At 45.6% G+C, this 20,900-nt stretch overlaps 1 protein-coding gene across 2 annotated transcripts in view; it reads right to left on the bottom strand.

Moving 5' to 3' along the window:
* Nucleotides 1-20,900, bottom strand: part of SMOC2 (SPARC related modular calcium binding 2) — a 201,631-nt gene that overhangs the window by 122,354 nt on the left and 58,377 nt on the right. For both annotated transcript variants that reach the window (XM_084828048.1, XM_084828049.1), the window contains exon 2: nt 13,021-13,192. In XM_084828048.1, coding sequence (XP_084684174.1) covers nt 13,021-13,192 — 172 coding nt within the window. The remainder of the gene's footprint in view (nt 1-13,020; nt 13,193-20,900) is intronic.

The following is a 20,900-nucleotide window of genomic DNA, read 5'->3' as shown; positions in this document are numbered from 1 at the left end:
GTCACGTGAACAGAAGGGAAGCAAGGCAGAAATTAATAATGTGCCGCCATTCCTTTTTGTCTTTCCCTTCCTGTGACCTTTTCTGCTGCCACCAGATGGAAATCTTTCCCCTCACCCTCTGACTGCTTCCACGTTCCACCAAACCAGCCTTAAAACTCTCTGAGTCTCAGATATCTACTTTAGGTAGTGAGGGTGTTGGCTGTTAGGCATGAGGTGGGTAACCCATAAAACAGAGAGAGTCAGACAGAGAGAGAGAGGCCACAAAGTTTCAAACATCACATTTTAAAATTTTGCTGAAGAAAACTGTTAATAAGAAAGGTTTTAAAATCTTAATGGATACAAACAACACACACACAAAAATATGAGAAATAGGGTAATAAAATAACCATGAATAAATGAATGCATCCAGCTAACCTGACCTAACTAGACTGTGTCCCTATTTTATCCTTATCCATAAGTCCAGCTCCTCAGTTTTTTCAGTTCCAGCAGCTCTGACTCTTTCTGGGATTCTTTTCTGTCAGGGTGGAAACTGAGCCGATAGAACCCCAGAGCAGTTCTGATTCTGAGGAGGAACAGCAATCCGTGGGAGAGGAGCGCGCTCCTCTCCCACGGATTGCTGTTCCTCCTCAGAATCAGAACTGCTCTGGGGTTCTATCGGCTCAGTTTCCACCCTGACGACTTCTTCTTCTTCTTCTTCTTCTTCTTCTTCTTCTTCTTCTTCTTCTTCTTCTTCTTCTTCTTCTTCTTCTTCTTCTTCTTCCTCCTCCTCCTCCTCCTCCTCCTCCTCCTCCTCCTCCTTCTCTCTCTCTGTCTCTCTCTCTGCTTCTGCCTTAGGCTTTTTATCTTAAATTTAGTTATTTTCTCTTCCCAACTCCAACCAATCAGGAGGGTAGTTTCCTGCTCACCTTTGTCTTAAATTCCCAAGTTATTCCTCTGACCTTCTGTTGAACCTCCTGCAAACTCCCCCCTCCCTTTCCCCTGCAGACATTCTGGTTCCTATAACCTGAATAGACTTTTGACTTGAGCCTTCTGCAAACCTTTGGCTTCCCGACAAAGCCTCCTGACTCCTATGATCTCAGACTAAACTACTGACCTTTGGGCTGAAACTGACCAACACACACAAAAGATTTAACCCCATAATATTCAAAAGGGAAATGAAATACAAAAATGGAGGGCAGTTCTGTTCCTGCACACCATAGCATAGTATTCATATTGGCCCCTGTTCAGATCTTGCATCAACAGCATGATATTGGTCTTCTAATGTAGGAGAATAAAGCAACCTTGCTGCAGGGAGAACAGCTTAGTTATGGAGGAGTCATGGCAGTAAGCTCTTGGGCACTGCTGTTTTATTTTTTAAATTACAGAAGAGATGCCCTGCAGTGATGGAGAGGGGCCTCTTCCTCATTCCACAGCAGCAACTATTTACTGCCCCCCACCCTGCCTAACTAGTTTTCTCAGGCCATAATGCCTGCCATATTTCACCTTCACCTTTGCCCATTCTAAAATTATATTGCAACTGATATAGTTAAATGGGGGTTAGGATACACTTTTTTCCACTGAAGTTCTACATTTATAGACCTGGGAAATTGCTTTTTTCCTCGCAACGGAAGTGCTATCTCAAATAAAGAGTTCTGGTTCTTGAGCAACAACTGCACAGTTATTGTGTGGGGGGGAAATCCAGAAAGCCCTTTAATTTTCAAAGCACTTTACAAGTTCTGAAGTTCTTAAACCTACAAAACCGAGCCAGGAAATGCATTTTTGGGAGGTCTCCAGTACCATGGCATCTGGTTCCTTTTAACTGTGTGAGGAACTGAAAGAGTTCCAAAATGTGGAAAATAATAGGGAGAGAATTATTAGTAATTTTTGATAATCAAAGATTCACTTTTCTACAGTTTTACTCTGAATCACTGGGGGTGGGGAGCTAAGAATAGTTTCTGCAGACCCATCTTTGAAGTAGTTTATGCTTTCCTAAAAGTATTATTTGAAAAGATAGTTATTGAAAGCTCTGTTACAGTCATCTGGAGTGAGTGGTTGGTCTGAGAAAGGTAGATAGAAAAGAGATGTTTTGCAAATAATTGTCATTGTTTTTAGTCATAACCCAGTCCTTAAATAACATTTCCCTTATAGCGTTATGAAACTATTGGAATCCACACCCTCTGCTTTAAAAAAACCCGAATCATTAACAATAACAAAAGAAAAGTAATTTTGCTTCCTGGAAATATAACTGACATTCTAGCCTTCTGACTATTAAGGAATAAATATTCTGAAGAAAACAAAAGAATGAAAAGGCTGGCCAGGACTTCCTTGGTCATTAGGACCCACCCATTGCATTGTGGCAGGAGTCATGAAACCTAAACATGCTCTGACAGGCGTTCATTTAAGTATTAAAAACAGAGAAGGAAATGGTTATTCTGAATTCTTGGCTTTTGCATCAATACTCATATTCTGAAAAAGGCATATTTTTATGTTTTTGACCTTACTGCATATATTACACTAATACATTTTAATAGGTACTGTGTTCTGTGCTTACTCAGGATTTGGCAGGAGACTCTACCTTTTCCATTAGGCATACAAAAGGAGGAGGCAGGATCTGAGGAAGCCCACAACAAAACTATGTATTAGGGTGGCCACTTACACATGGCCAAAAGAAAGAGGAAATGCATCACCAAAAAAGAGGACAAAAGAGAAGACAAATGCTGACATGTGTCTGTGTGTATTTCTCCCAATATATGCATTTTTAAATGTACATATCCCCCTATGGTCTATAGTAATTTTCTGTTCAATTTCCTCTAACATGCACATTTTGTGTGTACCTTCCCTAGTACACACATTTTTGTGTGCATTTTTCATTGACGAGCCTTATCACAACATTCAGAAATGTGCAAATTGCAGAGCACAGTTGCATTCAAGTTCATGTATAAACCTGGGGAGTGTGAATTAGGTAAATTCACAAAAGCATGTGAACTGAATGAAATTCTCACCCATCCCTAAATTTACTTTAGGGTGAGGGGTTCCTTGAGTCGGATGAGAAAGCTAACCACACAACTCTAAACATATTGATTAGGAACTATGTCCAATTGTTTTCAATTTACCTTATCTCTAAATAAGCTTATTTAGGACTGTAGTTCCCCTCTCTTAATGCCTTTTGGGTAGTCCTCAAAACGTTGTGTGACGGCCTGCCTGTTTCAGCCGTTAATGCACTGCTGTCTGAGTGGTAATTCTACCGTTCAGTTACATCTGCAGTGTAGCAAGTCAAATGTCTGTTGTGCATAAAACTTAAACAGTACCCATGAATCTGCACATCAACTTTCATGGCTCTTTAGAAATCCAGGTTTCATTAAGAGATCACTGAGAGTAAAAAGAAACTGGAAAATGAAGCACTGATGCGGTACATCCGGCAGGAAAGTGACAAAGAAGCCCTGGACTGTATTGGTGGAGGGAGCAGTGCTGCATTCAGAGAAGTCCCTGGGCCTACACAGCAGAAAGAGTTGGAGGGCCCTCAAACACAGCAGGACTGGCTTACCTCATATGGAAGTAAATGAAATCATAGAATCATAGAATAGTAGGGTTGGAAGGGGCCTACAAGGCCATCGAGTCCAACTCCCTGCTCAGTGCAGGAATCTAAGTCAGAGCATCCCTGACAGATGGCTGTCCAGCCTTGTCTTGAATGCCTCCAGTGTGGGAGGGCTGACCACCTCCCTAGGTAATTGGTTCCATTGTCGTATTGCTCTAACAGTCAGGAAGTTTTTCCTGATGTTCAGCCGCAATCTGGCTTCCTGTAACTTGAGCCCATTATTCCGTATCCTGCACTCTGGGATGATCGAGAAGAGATCCTGGCCTTCTTCTCTGTGACAACCTTTCAAGTACTTGAAGAGTGCTATCATATCTCCCCTCAGTCTTCTGTTCTCAAGGCTAAACATGCCCAGTTCTTTCACTCTCTTCATAGGGCTTTGTTTCCAGTCCCCTGATCATCTTTGTTGCCCTCCTCTGAACCCTCTCCAGTTTGCCTGCATCCTTCTTAAAATGTGGTGCCCAGAACTGGACACAGTAGTCCAGTTGAGGCCTAACCAGTGCTGAGTAGAGGGGAACTAGTACTTCCCGGGATTTGGAAGCTATGCTTCTATTAATGCAGCCCAAAAGAGCATTGGCCTTTTTTGCAGCCACATCACATTGTTGGCTCATATTCAGCTTATGATCTAAATAATGCGCATAACCATTGAAATAGCACCCCCATAAGAGCATTAAGTGCAGAATCTAAAAATACCTAAACACACTATGGACAGGGTGGGGTGGGGGCCAAATGATGGATAGGGGAATGTTAATTCCTGCAGGAGAGGCCACCACCACCACCGGGGAAGAGGCGGGCCTGCTGCTGCTGGGCCTGCTGCTGCCGCCGCCGCCGCCACCGCTGCCACCACCACCAGGCCTTCCCTGGAGACTTCTGCCTGGCAGACCGCCAGGCCCTGCAGGACCAGGCCCCCAGGTACCCAGCCAGCTGTGCTGCTCTACCTGCCCTCCCTGGAGGGGCTACATAAGCTGGCTGGCTGAGGTGGCCTGGGAGAGCCAGGGCCTGCAGGAGAGGCCGCCACCACCACCATCGGCGAAGAGGCGGGCCTGCTGCTGCTGGGCCTGCTGCTGCTGCCGCCGCCGCCGCCGCCACCACCACCACCAGGCCTTCCCTGGAGACTTCTGCCTGGCAGACCGCCAGTCCCTGCAGGACCAGGCCCCCAGGTACTGAGCCAGCTGTGCTGCTCCACCTGCCCTCCCTGGAGGGGCTACATAAGCTGGCTGGCTGAGGTGGCCTGGCAGGAGAGGCCACCACCATCACCGGGGAAGAGGCGTGCCTGCTGCTGCTGGGCCGGCGGCGGCGGCGGCTGCCGCCGCCACCACCACCACCACCTGGTCTTCCCTGTGGACTCCGGCCTGGCATTATTTTTAAGGGGATTTTAATTGTTGTGTGTGCGTGTGTTTTCTTTTTCCTGGGGGATTTTGTTGTAGTTTTAGGGGTGGGTAGCCTGCCTGATAGGCGGGAGCGAGGGGGCATGTGTCCACCTGATGGAGGCAGTGGGGGGAGTGTTGGGGGCCAGAAGATACCGAGGCTGGGCAGCAGGCGCTGGCGAAGCGCTAGGGGCAGGCCATGCCAGGTAAGGGGAACAAGGGAGAGATGTGTAGTATCTGTCCCCTGCTCCGGGCCTGTCCAGAGCCAAAGGATGGCTGGGGGAGGCGTGACCCCATCTTCTGGCCTTCGTTTGCTGCTCTGCAATGCCAGGTCTGTTACCCAGAAAACCTCCCTCATCCATGACATGATCCTGGATGAGGGTGCAGACCTGGCATGTATTACGGAGACCTGGCTGGCCGAGGCTGCTGCTCCAACCCTTGCAGCCATGTGTCCAGCTGGATTTTCATATGCACAGCAGCCAAGGGCTGGGGATCGGGAAGGGGGAGTGGCTGTTATCTACTGAGAATCCTTGGTCTTCACCAGACCCCCTCTCCGGGAGACCAAGGTTGCTGAGTGCATGTACTGGAGGTTGGGCCCGAAGGGCAATCTGGGGATTCTGCTCGTGTACCGTCCACCCCGCTGCATGACTGACTCCTTGGCCGAGGTGCTTGAGGTGGTCTCTGATGTGCGTGTACAGTCCCCTAACTTACTGGTGTTGGGGGACTTCAACGTACATTCGGAGGCCATCCTCACAGGAGCACCTCGGGACTTCATGGAGACCATGGCCTCCTGGGAGCTGCACCATATTCTAACTGGGCCCACCCATGTAGCCGGTCATGCACTAGACCTTGTGTTTGTTTCTGGAGAAGCGGGGAGTGATCTGGAAGTCGGGGGTATATCCACCACCCCCTTGTCATGGTCAGATCACTATCTGGTGACGTTGGACTTCTCGGTTCCACAACCCCTCTGCAGGGGTGGAGGACCCATTAAAATGGTCCGCCCCAGGAGTCTTATGGATCCAAATGGATTCCTGAACGCGCTTGGGGATTCTCTGGGGCATGCTAACGGCCACTCGGTTGAGACCCTGGTGGGTGGCTGGAATGCCGCAATCACTGGGGCATTATATCAGGTGGCTCCGAAACGCCCTCTCCCCCTGAACAGGGCTTGGACTGCACCATGGTTCAATCCGCGGTTACGAGCTCTGAAACAGGAGGTGAGACGGCTAGAGCGCCGGTGGCGGAAGTCTCGCTCCAGAGACGATCAGACACGGGCTAGAGCTGTATCTTCAGCCTATCACGTGGCGGTGAAGGCAGCAAAAAAGGAATATTATGCTGCCTCCATCGCGTCTGCAGAGTACTGTCCCAGGAGGCTGTTCCAAGTGGTCTGGAGCCTGGTCGGTCCTGTGGCTCCAGAACCACTGGAGCATTCTAAGGCCTCCTGTGAGGCCTTGGCAAGGCACTTTGCAGATAAAATTGATCAGATTAGGTGTGTTACTCTGCACGCTGTGGATACAGTTAGTGAGCAAGAGGCGGCCTGTGGCAAACCGGTTTTGTGGGATCGGTTCCAGCTTCTTCCTCCTGATGAAGTGGACAAGGTGCTTTCATCGGTACGGCCGACCACCTGCTTACTTGATCCTTGCCCATCTTGGCTCATTATGAGCTGCAGAGAGAGACTGGGTGAGGGATCAAGGCGGTGGTGAACGCCTCCCTTGAGGAGGGAGTGATGCCATCAGCCCTCAAGGAGGCAGTGATAAGACAGCTCTTAAAGAAGCCCTCCTTGGATCCTCAGGCTTTGAACAACTTTCGCCCAGTCTCAAATCTGCCATTTTGGGGCAAGGTGATTGAGCTGGTGGTGGCGGTGCAGTTGAAGGCACACTTGGAAGAAACTGATTATCTAGACCCATTTCAGTCGGGCTTCAGGCCTGGGCATGGGACAGAAACGGCCTTGGTCGCCTTGGTAGATGATATGAGGAGGGCTCTGGATAGGGGTGAATGCTCCTTCCTTGTTCTCCTCGACCTCTCAGCAGCTTTCGATACCGTTGACCACGGTATCCTCCTGGACCGCCTGGAGGGGTTGGGCATTGGGGACACTGTATTGCGGTGGTTCCGGTCCTTCCTCTCCGGCAGGTACCAGAGGGTAGCACTGGGAGAGGAGGTTTCGGACCCGTGGCCACTTACTTGTGGGGTGCCACAGGGTTCCATCCTCTCCCCGATGCTATTTAACATCTATGTGAATAGGGGTGGACGAAAGTCACTTACCTGTCGTCGAAGCTTGTTCGCGGTGGGGGGGAGGCGCTTCGCTGCTCCCCCGTGAAGTTCAGGCCGGGGGGAGGCTTCCCGCCTCGCCCCGGCCGAAATTCAGGCCGGGGAGGAGGCTTCCCACCTTGCCCGGCCGCAAACTCGAAAGTTAAAAAAAAAAACACGCCCCCGTGATAGGCTACGTGACGATTAACGTAGCCTATCATGGCTGACTTTGCAAATCTAGCCGTGATAGGCTACGTTAATCATCACGTAGCCTATCACGGGGGCATTTTTTTTTCTTTTATTGGAATGGCGGTGGCGGCAGCCGGTCGAAAGACCGGCTGCCGCTCCCGCCCCGCAGGAACACCCGCCGAACCACCGGCCGGACCCGCCACCGGGAGGGACATTCAGCAAAGGTAAGTCCCGTCCTGGGGGGGGGTGCGGGGGGCGGAGGATTTCTCCCCGAAACTTGTTCGGGGGGGCCGAACACGTTGGCGCTCGGCCCCCCGAAGTTTCAGGGAGAAATTCTCCGCCATCCCTATATGTGAAGCCGCTGGGGGTTTGGAGTGCAGTGTCATCAATATGCAGATCAGGAGGTTTGGGGTGCAGTGTCATCAATATGCGGATGACACGCAGCTCTACCTCTCGTTTAAATCTTCACCAAGGTTGGCCGCAGAATCCCTGTCCAAATGTCTGGAGACGGTGAGTGGCTGGATGGGGAGGAATAGGCTGAAGCTGAACCCTGACAAGACCGAGGTACTTTTGGTGGGAGACAAGAGGAGGCTGGGGGATGTTGACCTGGTGTTGAATGGGGTACGGCTACCCTTGAAAGACCAGGTCTGCAGCCTGGGGGTCATTTTGGACTCCCAGCTGTCCATGGAGGCTCAGGTGTCAGCTGTGAGCCGGACAGCGCCATATCAACTCCATCTGATACGGCGGCTGCGCCCCTTCCTTCCCGACCATCTGCTCCCATCGGTAGTACATGCCCTGCTCTCCTCTCGTTTAGACTACTGTAATGCGCTCTATGTGGGGTTACCCTTGAAGACGGTTCGGAAGCTGCAGCTGGTACAGAACGCGGCGGCTCGCCTGATTAAAGGCAGCCGCTGGCGAGATCACATCACTCCAGTGCTGAAGGAGTTGCACTGGTTACCAGTTGTTTTCCGGGCCAAATTCAAGGTGTTGCTTTTGACCTTTAAAACCCTATATGGTTCCGGCCCAGCCTATCTTAAGGAGCGCCTCCAGCAGCACCAGACAGGCCACTTAACAAGATCAGCCTCGGATGGCCTTCTCTCTGTCCCATCAGCCAGGACAGCTAGACTGGTGGGGACGAGGGAGAGGGCCTTTTCTGTGGTGGCCCCCACTCTGTGGAACTCCCTCCCGAGGGAACTCCGTCATGCCCCCTCTTTAATGAGCTTCCGTCATGCATTAAAAACATTGTTGTTCAGGCAGGCATTTGGGGTGGGTTAGGGTATTTTAGAAAATGTTTTTATTGTAGAATTTTATTGTTTTAAACTGTTTTTATTGTATGTTGTACATCGCCCAGAGTGGCTGGGTGACCAGCCAGATGGGCAATTAATAAATTTAATAATAAATAAATAAATAAAACAGTTATTTAATGAGAATTAAAGAGAAGATGTGGAAAAGGTCAGAGAAGGTCAATTCTCCTTTGACAACCTCAGAATTATTGGGATTTGGATTGCGATGCTGAACCCAAAATCTGTGTGTGAACAGTGCCCCTGTATATGATATAATTAAATTACCTGTATTTGTGGTTTTCTATACAACTTTGTAACCTGCAGGGGAGGGGAACAGTCCTAAAAGTACATCCTGGTCCTCTACAGAATTTTGAATGTGTTAAAAGGTCTTCTCTGTGTTGTCAAAAGAAATAACAGGAGCTTTGATTTCAAAACTCAATGATGTTTTCTTTGTTAACCGCAGGTATATACAGAGGTACAGCCAATTAGACAATACAACAGAGCATTATAAAGAGACTAAGAGAACAAGCAGAATGTTTCATTTAGGACAGAACAGGGATGAGACAGAATGTCTCTTTAAAGAATTCTTGGTGCTTTAGAGGCTTTTGGGGAGCTAACAGAGATGAGGAATGCCTGATGTGGAAAATTGTCTCCCGGAGGATGTCTCTGTGTGGTCTCTTTTTTTTTGGATAGAGTGTGAGCGAAGGTAAACCTTTGTGATCATCAGTATTTATGTATAAAGAAGGAAAGCATTGTGCTGAAAATCAAACCCTGCATTTAAGCTGGGAAGTGTATCAACATTTCCCGCAAACAGGCAATACAAAAACTTGAGTAGTTCGGCACCAATTAGCTGAAATGACTTTCAGATTAATCAGATATGTGAAACAGAGAACTGGCCAGAAAAGATGTTAGCTAATTAACCAAGAAATGTGGAAAGGAAGAGATACTGAAAGAGAAGTAACAGATATAGTACTCCATTTCAAACACTTTCACTGATATGTACACTGTAGAGAACAAAAACCATTTAAGATGCAGAAGTACTTCAGATTTAACTAGCGTGTCCAGTGTGGACAACAACTACTGAAACTTTTCAGGGCCTCTATGCCTTTAATCAAAACCTTCCTATTTGCAAGTCCTTCCTGATTTATTGCTTCCTCTTGATCACAGATGAGGGATTAGTGCTGAATTAATTGCCCTAGTGTTTATTTTTGTTTCGGGGGGGGGGGTTAATTTTCTGATTTCCTCTTTCTTTTTTTCCTTTGCAAAAAGGACACCTTTAATTAACATTGGACTGGACCTTTCTTAGTGGGATTCTTACTTGTAAGTAAACATTCTAGAAAGATTTTGGCCTGGGGAAAGGCATTGCCGGATGATCTCATGTGGAACTTTGGTTTTAATTCTACGAAATCAGATTGATTATGTCCTTTGCAGCCAAAGATGGAGAACCTCCATACAGTCAGTAAAAACAAGACCTGGAGCTGACTGTGGCTCAGATCATGAGCTGCTTCTTGCAAAATTTCGGCTTAAATTGAAGAACGTCGGGAAAACCACTAAACCGTTCGGGTATGACCTAAATCATATCCCTGATGAATATACAGTGGAGGTGAGGAATAGATTTCAGGGATTAGACCTGATAGACAGAGTGCCTGAGGAACTATGGACAGAGGTCCGTAATATTGTTCAGGAGGCAGCAACTCAATCCATCCCAAAGAAAAAGAAATGCAAGAAAGCCAAGTGGCTGTCTGATGAGGCTTTACAAATAGCTGAGGAAAGAAGGGAAGCGAAAAGCAAGGGAGAAAGGGGAAGATATATGCAACTGAATGCAGAGTTCCAGAGAATAGCAAGGAGAGACAAGAAGGCCTTCTTAAATGAACAATGCAAAGAAATCGAGGAAAACAACAGAATGGGAAAGACTAGAGATCTCTTCAAGAAAATTGGAGATCTCAAGGGAACGTTTTGTGCAAAGACGGGCATGATAAAGGACAAAGAAGGCAGGGACCTAACAGAAGCAGATGAGATTAAGAAGAGGTGGAAAGAATACACAGATGAACTATACAGGAAAGATCTGAATGTCCCTGATAGCCATGATAGTGCGGTCACTGAACTTGAGCCGGACATCCTAGAGAGTGAAGTCAAGTGGGCCTTAGGAAGCACTAGTAACAACAAAGCTAGCGGAGATGACAGTATTCCAGCCGAGCTATTTAAAATCCTAAAAGATGATGCTGTTAAAGTGCTGCATTCAATATGCCAACAAATCTGGAACACTCAACAGTGGCCACAAGACTGGAAAAGGTCAGTTTACATTCCAATTCCAAAGAAGGGCAATGCCAAAGAGTGTTCAAACTACCGCACCACTGCGCTCATTTCACATGCCAGCAAGGTGATGCTCAAAATCCTACAAGCTAGGCTTCAGCAGTATGCGAACCGAGAACTACCGGAAGTACAAGCTGGGTTTCGAACAGGCAGAGGAACTAGAGATCAAATCGCCAACATTCGCTGGATCATGGAGAAAGCAAGAGAATTCCAGAAAAACGTCTATTTCTGCTTCATTGACTACGCTAAAGCCTTTGATTGTGTGGATCACAACAAACTGTGGCAAATTCTTAAAGTGATGGGAGTACCAGACCACCTTACCTGTCTCCTGAGAAACCTGTACGAGGGTCAAGAAGCAACAGTCAGAACCAGACATGGAACAACCGATTGGTTCAAAATTGGGAAAGGAGTACGACAAGGCTGCATATTGTCACCCTGCTTATTTAACTTATATGCAGAGTACATCATGAGAAATGCCGGGTTGGATGAATCACAGGTCGGAATTAAGATTGCTGGGAGAATTATCAACAACCTCCGATATGCAGACGATACCACTCTAATGGCAGAAAGCGAAGAGGATCTAAAGAGCCTCTTGTTGAGGGTGAAAGAGGAGAGTGCAAAAGCTGGTTTGAAACTCAACATTAAAAAAACGAAGATCATGGCATCTGGCCCCATCACTTCCTGGCATATCGAAGGGGAAGAAATGGAAGCAGTGACAGATTTTACTTTCTTGGGCTCCAAGATCACCGCAGACGGTGACTGTAGCCATGAAATTAAAAGACGCTTGCTCCTTGGGAGGAAAGCTATGGCCAACCTAGACAGCATAGTAAGAAGCAGAGACATCACCTTGCCGACAAAGGTCCGTCTAATCAAAGCTATGGTTTTCCCAGTAGTAATGTATGGCTGTGAGAGCTGGACTATAAGGAAGGCTGAGCGCCGAAGAATTGATGCTTTCGAACTGTGGTGCTGGAGAAGACTCTTACGAGTCCCCTGGACTGCAAGGAGGTCAAATCAGTCCATCCTAAAGGAAATCAACCCTGAGTGCTCCTTGGAAGGACAGATACTGAAGCTGAAGCTCCAATATTTTGGCCACCTAATGCGAAGAGAAAACTCCCTGGAAAAGACCCTGATGCTGGGAAAGACTGAAGGCAAAAGGAGAAGGGGACGGCAGAGGATGAGATGGCTAGATAGCATCACAGATGCAATGAATATGAACTTGAGCACGCTCCGGGAGAGAGCGCAGGACAGGAAGGCCTGGCGTGCTATGGTCCATGGGGTCACGAAGAGTCGGACACAACTGAACGACTGAACAACAACAACAAATGTCTCAGTTGTGCTAAAGGGCTCCAGTACAGAATCAACATTAAGCTGCTGGGTCAAGTCAGCGAGACTGAGACACAAGCCCTAAATCACTTGCTTCAAACAGCATACTTTTCATCATGAGCCAATAGAGTGCATAACTTTATTGTCTCCCCAGTCTAATAATCCCATCCCACCATACACCACAGCAGCGGAGCATAAAATGAACCATGGCTCACCAGAATTCAAGCCCCTGAACATATTTTGTATTCCAGGGTTAAGCCATGAAGCATATGAAATCATAGAATAGTAGGGTTGGAAGCATAAGACCATTGAGTCCAATAATTATAGAGAGAAGAGCGCCACTGACATGTACACAGTATATGCCTGTATAGACAACCATTTTACCACAGGTTTACCACAGGTTCTATGATCTGTGATCCATATTTGATTTATGATTGGTATGTGATTTGTAGGAAATCCTTCTTACCCCTTGGCAGTATTATACAGATGGCCAAATAATCTGGTGAAATCACTTGAACTCATGGCTGAAGCTTGGTAAATTATTTACAACACCCAGATTGGTTCTGTATTTCTCTCACATTACACTCAGGATTTATATCTTAATGTTCAGCAGATGTCTGAAGGAGCACAACAATTCTTTTACTCTCATTTCTAAATGAATTGACATTTGAAGAAGTATGATTCAAGTATTCATAACTATAACTACAGAACGTCTTGGAGAATTTCTTACCTTTGCAGTTGCCCTTATGGGCAATTTCTAGCTGAGGGTCTTTGCATTTTGCCCGTAGAAATTCACACCGCGACAGGAAAGTCCTGCCATCTGAAGCACACAATGACTTCTGAGAGGATCCCGCGCATTCCAGGCTGCATTCTTTGTCCTTGTCTTGCTCCACCCTTAAAAACTTGAACAAAACAAAGTGGTATGAGAGACTGCAGGGGGATGTAGCCTTAAAAACAGTTGTCAAATAATCACTGCCTGTCACAAAGAGGGGAGCAGGTGTAACTCAATGGCAGAGCACACAATTTGCATACAGAAGCTCCCATATTCAATCCCTAGCATCTCCTGGTATGGCTGCAAAAGGCTCCTGTCTGTATCCCTGAAAAAGGAGCTTTCTCTGATGTTGATGGACCAGCCTATCTGATTTGGTATAAGGCAGCTTCCTGTGTTCCTAAGTTGTTCAAGCAGACCTGTGTGCAACAGATGGCACTTCAAGGAAGAAGAGTACTGTTGCTAGGAATGTTGGAGAAATCTGCAATGGATTCAAATGAGTTTGGATTTCTATGAATCCAGCCTGTGAATTCTGCGGTGGACTGGTTTTTCCTGAGTCATGCAGATTCCGTAGACTTGAAGGCCAGTTTTTCACTTTGGGGGGGATTTGTGCTAATTCGCATTAGTGCTAATTTGCATTAACTATTGCACATTTGTGCAAGTGTGCATTAGCACTAACATGTATTAGCACTAATGCAAATTAGTGCTAGTAGAAGGAAATGCTGGTAAAAACAGATTCCATCAGTGAGCGAACGATGGCAATGACATCTGACAATCCATGAAACACAGACAGAACAGATTTTTTAAAATCTGTACATCCCTAACAGTTGCCATTTGTTATCCTAGGCTGATAACATGAATTCCATTTTCCAAGTACCAGAGATCAGCTGAATTTTTGAAAGACAGGATTTCAGAGTTAAATGTTACAGTCATGGCTTCATGAAATACCTCCAAAATCTCAAACAAAATTGTAAACTGGCTAAACTTTAATGAAACAGGTAACACAAGCACTTATCTTAATTGATATGCATACCTGTTACGCCATCAAGGCTCCCTCACCCTGCCCCAGTGCATAGAAAAAATGAATGAACATTTCCATTCATTTCATTCATAAATCAATGGCAATGTGGATTTATTTATTTATTTATTTATTTTTGCATAAACAGCTGCATTTAATTTTAATGTCAAATAATCTTGGAACTCGGAAAAGACTATAACTGCATATGTTGAAATGATGATTCAAAAGCGTTCATTTTGATGCCATGTTCTTACTCAGCCCAACGTAAGCAACAAAGGCATTTTATTTTCTGCTCACCAGAATGGGTGGTGGCACGTAAGAGGTAAATTCTCAGGCCAACGTCTCTATCATTTTGCTGTTTTAAATTAGGTATGAATAAAATATGAATGGCATGTAGTGACCTATAGATAATCACCACAAGGGAGAAAAGAAATGTTCCGAGAAAATGCCATGAGCCAACTAAAATACTGCCTCAGTTTTACAGAGTGCCATATTTCTCCAATGCCAGCACGCCCGAATGTAGGAAAATCCTATCCCAATAGGACTGCACCCTTAATTTATTGCATTCAGCTGCACCACCACTCAATAGTGCAGGGTTAGGCAACCTGGTGCCCTCCAGATGTTTTGGACTCCCATAATGCCTGGCCATTGCCCATGCTGACTGGCGTTGGTGGGAGTTGCGATCCAAAACATCTGGAGGGCCTCAGATTGCTACAGAGTCAGTTATTATTATGCCTGTTTCACAGATAAGGGACTGAAGATAATTCCATTGCAGATGAATAACCAGGACCAGGACCGAGTTCTACAATTCAGGTGCAGGCCTTCAAATCATGTGATGCAATGGAGAAGACATTTCCATTGATGTACATGAGTGGTGATTTGGGGGCTGCTCATGGGAAAGCTGCTGGCGGGGGAGGTGAAAGCTAATCTATCACAGAAGATTCATGGGGCATGAAAATGTCTTCATTGGCTTGCATCAGGGGAAATTTGGCTTGCATAAGAATTGATTTGAAGGATGGCTCATGGGATGCTTGCTAGGGGTGGGGTAAAAACCCAATCCAGACCCATGGGGCATGAGCGTTCCCTGTGGGGGTGGATTTTTTTTTCCTCCAGACAGGTTTCTTAGGAGCAGCCCTTCAATTTGGCAGGTGAGAGGAGAGTTATTTTTTTCATGAGTACTCTCAAAAGCCCTCCAGCTTTTGCAAGTGCTGTCCCAAAACGGACAGCTCTTCTGCCTCTTTAATAGCCCCGAAGCAAGGCCATATTCCATCGGTACAGGCATGGCAACATTTCCCCCTTTATCGTACATCCCTCTCTCCTTCATTGCTCCTTAAATGGACAGAAGTCAATACCAATTTTCTTGGGGAAATGTCTATGGCTTAGACTCTATGCAAATGTTAATTAGAAAAGGCAGTCTTTCCAAGCAGGAGCCTAGATGAAATTTCAAGCACCTAACACATATAAGCAGCATTGGAGGGCACGAGACATGAGCTTGGCCCAAACCAAAAAACAGTTTTGCATTTCACAGGCCCTGTACAATAAGCGGAATTCCATGCTGGGAGTCTAAGAATCACTGAAGAATGCATAGTGATCCACAAACGCACTTGCTAGCTTGCCAACAGCACGTATAACTTTTCAGCCCACATGGCATGGGACCAGAGTAGCTGAAGGAACGCTTGTCTCCACATCAGCCTTTTCATCCACTCCTCCATTCCCTCCCACAGGTGCCCCCACCATCAGAGGTGAGGGGGAGGGGGTGACTAGGGAGAGGTCCCTCTCAGCTGTGGGGCTCCATTTATGGTAGCCAAAAATCCCCTCCCTCAGATCTTTTTCCTCTGTGAAAGTGGGGGGGGGCATGTTCAGCTGCTTTTGGAAGTGGAGCATAGTTCTAAAAAGAATGGTGTGTGTATGTGGGGGGGGGGGGAGGCTTACCTTAGTGTTATATGAGATGGCCAAGGGTTCTTTTCCTTTTTCTCTGTTTAGAAAAGGCCTTGTAGCAGCTGCTCATGGTGGGCAATGAAGTTTTTTAAAACTTTATTTTTTAAAAGGAACCCTTACACACCTTCTATAACACTACGGTATGACAATGCCCACCCCACCCCAAAAACATCTCAGAATTTTGTCAAACCCCACTCCCCAATCTTCAGGGGCACACACCTGGCAAACACCAAGTGCTGAAAAGAGCTGGGGAAAAGAGCTTCAGCCCAGCTCTAATTTATGAAATTTGCCCAGGAAAGCTGGCCTGGTGCTTACTCTGTCCTTTTGGCAAGAGGCAAAGGTCAGGCGTTGTTAATACTGCGATGATTTGACTGCTGCCAATTACATCTCCAATTTTGACTTTTAATTGCTATTGTTTTGCCATTGCGTTTGGTTTATTGTTTTCTTATTGTTTTACGAGCCGCCTTGAAAATACATGTATAATCAGGTAGCATAGAAATGGTTAAAAATCAAAAGATAAATAAATCTGACAGTCACATTGCTGGGGCCAACTGATTGTGTGTTGTGTGGTTTACTGCCCAATTCTGTGTGGTAGTAGTACGGAAGTCAGAGATATCTGTTTCAGGGGTAGAGTTCTATTAGTTTTCCTAGGTTCGCCCCCCCCCCCGACTTTGTTCCATTTCCTGCTAAGGATGCTGGAGAAATCTGCCATGGACCCAAATGGGGAGTCCACAGTGGACCAGCTCTCCCTGCCAGCGCATCCTCCGGATTTTGGCGGGTTTTTCTCTCTCTGAACACAGGGCAAGATACTCCAATTGCAGCCATAATTAGCATATCTTTGGCAAATTATGGCTGTAATTAGCATATTTTATGCCATTTGCGGCCATAAAGTGTTTAGCCATATGTAAATTGTGCTCAAATACTTTGGCCACCTAATGCGAAGAGAAAACTCACTGGAAAAGACCCTGATGCTAGGAAAGATTGAAGGCAAAAGGAGAAGGGGATGGCAGAGGATGAGATGGCTAGATAGCATCACCGATGCAACGAATATGAACTTGAGCACACTCTGGGAGAGAGTGGAGGACAGGAAGGCCTGGCGTGCTATGGTCCATGGGGTCAGGAAAAGTCAGACATGACTTAACGACTGAACAATACGTAAATTGTAGCCGCAATGAACATTTTCCAGCCTGAGGGCTGGATTACCACCCAAGAAACCACAATGCCAATAGAGGCCATAGCCAGAGCCCAAAGTGGACATGGCCATTCCACTCTCTCACACACCTTTCACACCATTTGTGTGCATAAACACACACACACACACACGTACCATGCAAACCATTAATGAATTAATTAATTCACACACACACACTCATACACTTCCCAGTCCCAGCTCCTCAACAGATCCATGAAGATTAGCGGGGGAGGGGGCATTTCCCTGCCCAGCACTGAGAGAAACCAAGGAAGGAGCCATTCTCAGCACTGAACAGGAGGAAAGTCTTAGTAGACATCTGCTGATTAGAGATAAGCCCCTTTCCCTGCCCAGCACTTAGAGAAGCAGTGTACAGCACAAAGTTATGGGCTAGTACCATGGATTAAGTGTCACCTCTGAGCTTTGCACTGTGGAGAGTTCAGACAGAAAGTTTGGGTGGGGCACGTCTTGCAACATGCCTCTTACTTGCTGCAAATATAATTTGCTGAGTATTGAATGTTGAGAATGAATGGAGTCATGATTAAATGAATCCAGTTGTGTAAGTGGAGAAATCTTTAGTCATTTAGGTTCTGTCCCGTCTGTCTCCACTTCCTTAAATTTTCTGTGAGGAGGGATGTTTGCCAGCAAGAGATGACATGCAAGTTATCTAGGGATGTGTGAATCAACAAAACTTGAGCTCGTCAAAGTTTTCTAAATTCTGCCTCAAAGTTCATTCCATCTCACATCCATATCAGATTGCAAACTTTGTTTTTTTTTCTTTTTGCACAAAAACCTGCTGTACTTTCATACATATTTTCCCCAAAGTACGCATCAGTTGTGCACATCTTAAAAATGTACGGAAACTCCCATTAATTCAAGCATGTTTGTGCGCATTTTTCAAAAGTATGCATTTTCACACACATTTTTCAAATGTACATATACTGCTGAATACATCTTGGGGGGGGGTCCACAAATCTCATTGCAAACTCAGAAATGTACAGACTTCAGCCACAGATTGCCTTTGAGTCCATGTTTAGTCCGGAAAGTGTGAACTGGGTAAATCCTGATCAAAAACAAATAGAAACTAATTTCTCATACATCCCTAATTTGACTGTATTTACTGTAGTGTTTGCTGTTATTGTTGTGGTGTTGGTAATGGTGGTGGCTGGGTGAGAATAATGCTCCAACCTAAGGAGGAATATTTAGCTCAGTGGAAGAGCACATGCTTTGCACGGAAAAGCTTCCAGGTTTACTCCCTGGGCATCTCCAGTTAAAAAGACAGGTAACAGGTAATAGGAAAGACCTCTCCCAGAGACCCCGGTGAGCTTCTGCCAGTCAGAGTAGACAACACTGGGTTAGACGGACATCTGACCTGGTATAAGGCACCTTCTTATGTTCCTAGCATGTGGTTGACCTTAAGCATGTCCCAGGCAGAGCCAGATTGACTCCTAAAACCACTTTCTTTGGCTTCAGATGGCAACCAATGATCCCGCATTGCCTGTTTCCCCTCCAGCACAAAACACCCAATTGTGCCATGGCTTGTACATTACCTAACATTTTACTAACATCATTCTGATTAGAAGGTCCAATCAGTTTATATATCATCGTAAGATATAGTGATGGCCACCACTTTGAATGGCTTTAAAAAGGAATTGGACAAATTCCTGGAGGAGAAGGCTATCAATGGCCACTAGTCCTGATGCCTATATGCTACCTCCAGTATCAAAGGCAGTATGCCTATGTACACCAGTTGCTGGGGAACATGGGCAGGAGGGTGCTGTTGCGTTCATGTCCTACTTATGGATTTCCCTTGGGCAGCTGGTTGGCCACTGTGTGAAATGAATGCTGGATTAGATGGACCCTTGGTCTGATCTAGCATGGCTTGTCTTATGTTCTTAAAGTTGCAGGCAGTATCATGGTTGAATTGGACTTCACATCTGGCTACTAGAACAGAATGGTTTGGCAACCAGGTCCAACCACCATTTCTTACTGTTTGTTGCAATAAAATACATACAGTCTTTAAATTCATCAAAGTCTGTCACAGGAAAGAACAAAACTACTGTAAAAGGGATTAGAAACCTGATCAGGCTTATTTAGATTGAAACCCTCTTTGCCATTAATTTTAGATTTGGCTCCATCCCTTATTTCCTCTCAAAGCCAACACTTCCTGGTTAAGATCCTGTTCCAGACATGTACTAATGATTTGGTTGCAAAATATTTTCGTGTTTGTATGAAAACATTTCACTCCAGACATAGCCTGCCTGATCATAGTGTGACTCAACAATATTTTACAAAAACAAATAAGCTCCACTCCAGTACTGTTCGGCCTAGTTCTCCAAGTTAAACATTTAGTATAGAATTGATGTTAAGATTTACAAACTTGGCCCAAGTTAAAGTAACTGCTTGGGACAATGTCAAGATGTCTGAAAGCAGTGTTTGCTCCTTGATGAACACCTAAGCAGCTACTCCATTGACCCTACACTTTCCCTCCCAGTCCAGAATAGCAGAATATGGTAAACATTTCGACATATAATTGCAATGCCATTATATTGCCATCATTTCATATAGTAAAACTTTATTGGAAAACTAGTTGTTGTTGTTTTATTTGCAAAACCCGCTACAATCTAGATACACAAAATTGCATGTTGTTGTTTTTCATCTTCACTTTTCAGCAAAAAGGCCCCAAAGTTCCACCAGCTCCATTTAGAGAGATGAAGATCTGGCAAGCATAATTCATGCCCTTACTTCCTTACAGAAATGCTTTCCCCATGGGGTTGCCTTTTGAAGGCTGTTCCGGAGCATCAGGTGGTTCAAAATGCAGTGGACTGCCTCCCAACAGGACTGATTCACCAGAAGCACATTATCCCGGCATGTCAAAGTCTGCACTGGCTATGTGTTGCCTTCTGAGCACAATTCCAGGAACAGAGTTTTATTAAAATACTTACATCATGACTTTATGGCCTCAGGAGGACATTTGCTTATAATACAGATAAATATAACTGAAGCAAAATACAAGAAACAAAATAGCACACTAGCCACTAATTAGGAAATTTTGCTCCAGCAGCTACAATGCTGTGATCATACGGACAGGCATAGGATTGGGCTGTGCATGATGTAGCTCAATATACCCTAGAGATCACCTCATTTCTTATGTCCCAGTGTTATCTTCTAGACAGACCTTTTAATATCTTTCCACCAGATCTGGACAGCACGAGGATCAGTGGGGCATTTTGAGTGGCTGCTGCTGTCTGCTATTTGAATTCCTTTTGCTTGGAAACTAAACAAGCTCCAAACCTGAACTCTTTGTTCAGGAAACCATGTAAGGTCTATCAGTTCAGGCTTGCTTTTGAGGGGCTGAGACAGGATTATCTAAGGTGTGGGTTTGTATAGCCTAATCTTAACCACAGTTACTCACATGTTAATCCCATTGATTTTTAAGGGATTTACTTCCAATTAAGTATGCTTATGGCTGCAGCTGAAATGATAATTTAACATGCTGCCATTTTATTCAGTGTAATGAAATTCTTATGCTTGTAAATGGTTGCCTGCCCTAAGCCATCACGATGGGGTGGGCCAGTATATTATAAGTAATAAATTTAGGGCACAATCCTATGCATGTTTAGACAGAAAAAAGTCCTACAACTCCCAGCATACACCAGCTAGCCATGGATTGCTTATTTTATTTATTTCAATAGT

This window comes from Heloderma suspectum, chromosome 1 (assembly GCF_057233095.1).
Source record: "Heloderma suspectum isolate Gila_16-S chromosome 1, 16-S_ref, whole genome shotgun sequence".
NCBI lineage: Eukaryota > Metazoa > Chordata > Lepidosauria > Squamata > Helodermatidae > Heloderma > Heloderma suspectum.
The sequence above is the reverse complement of the archived record's forward strand: the minus strand, read 5'-3'. Positions and strand labels throughout refer to the sequence as shown.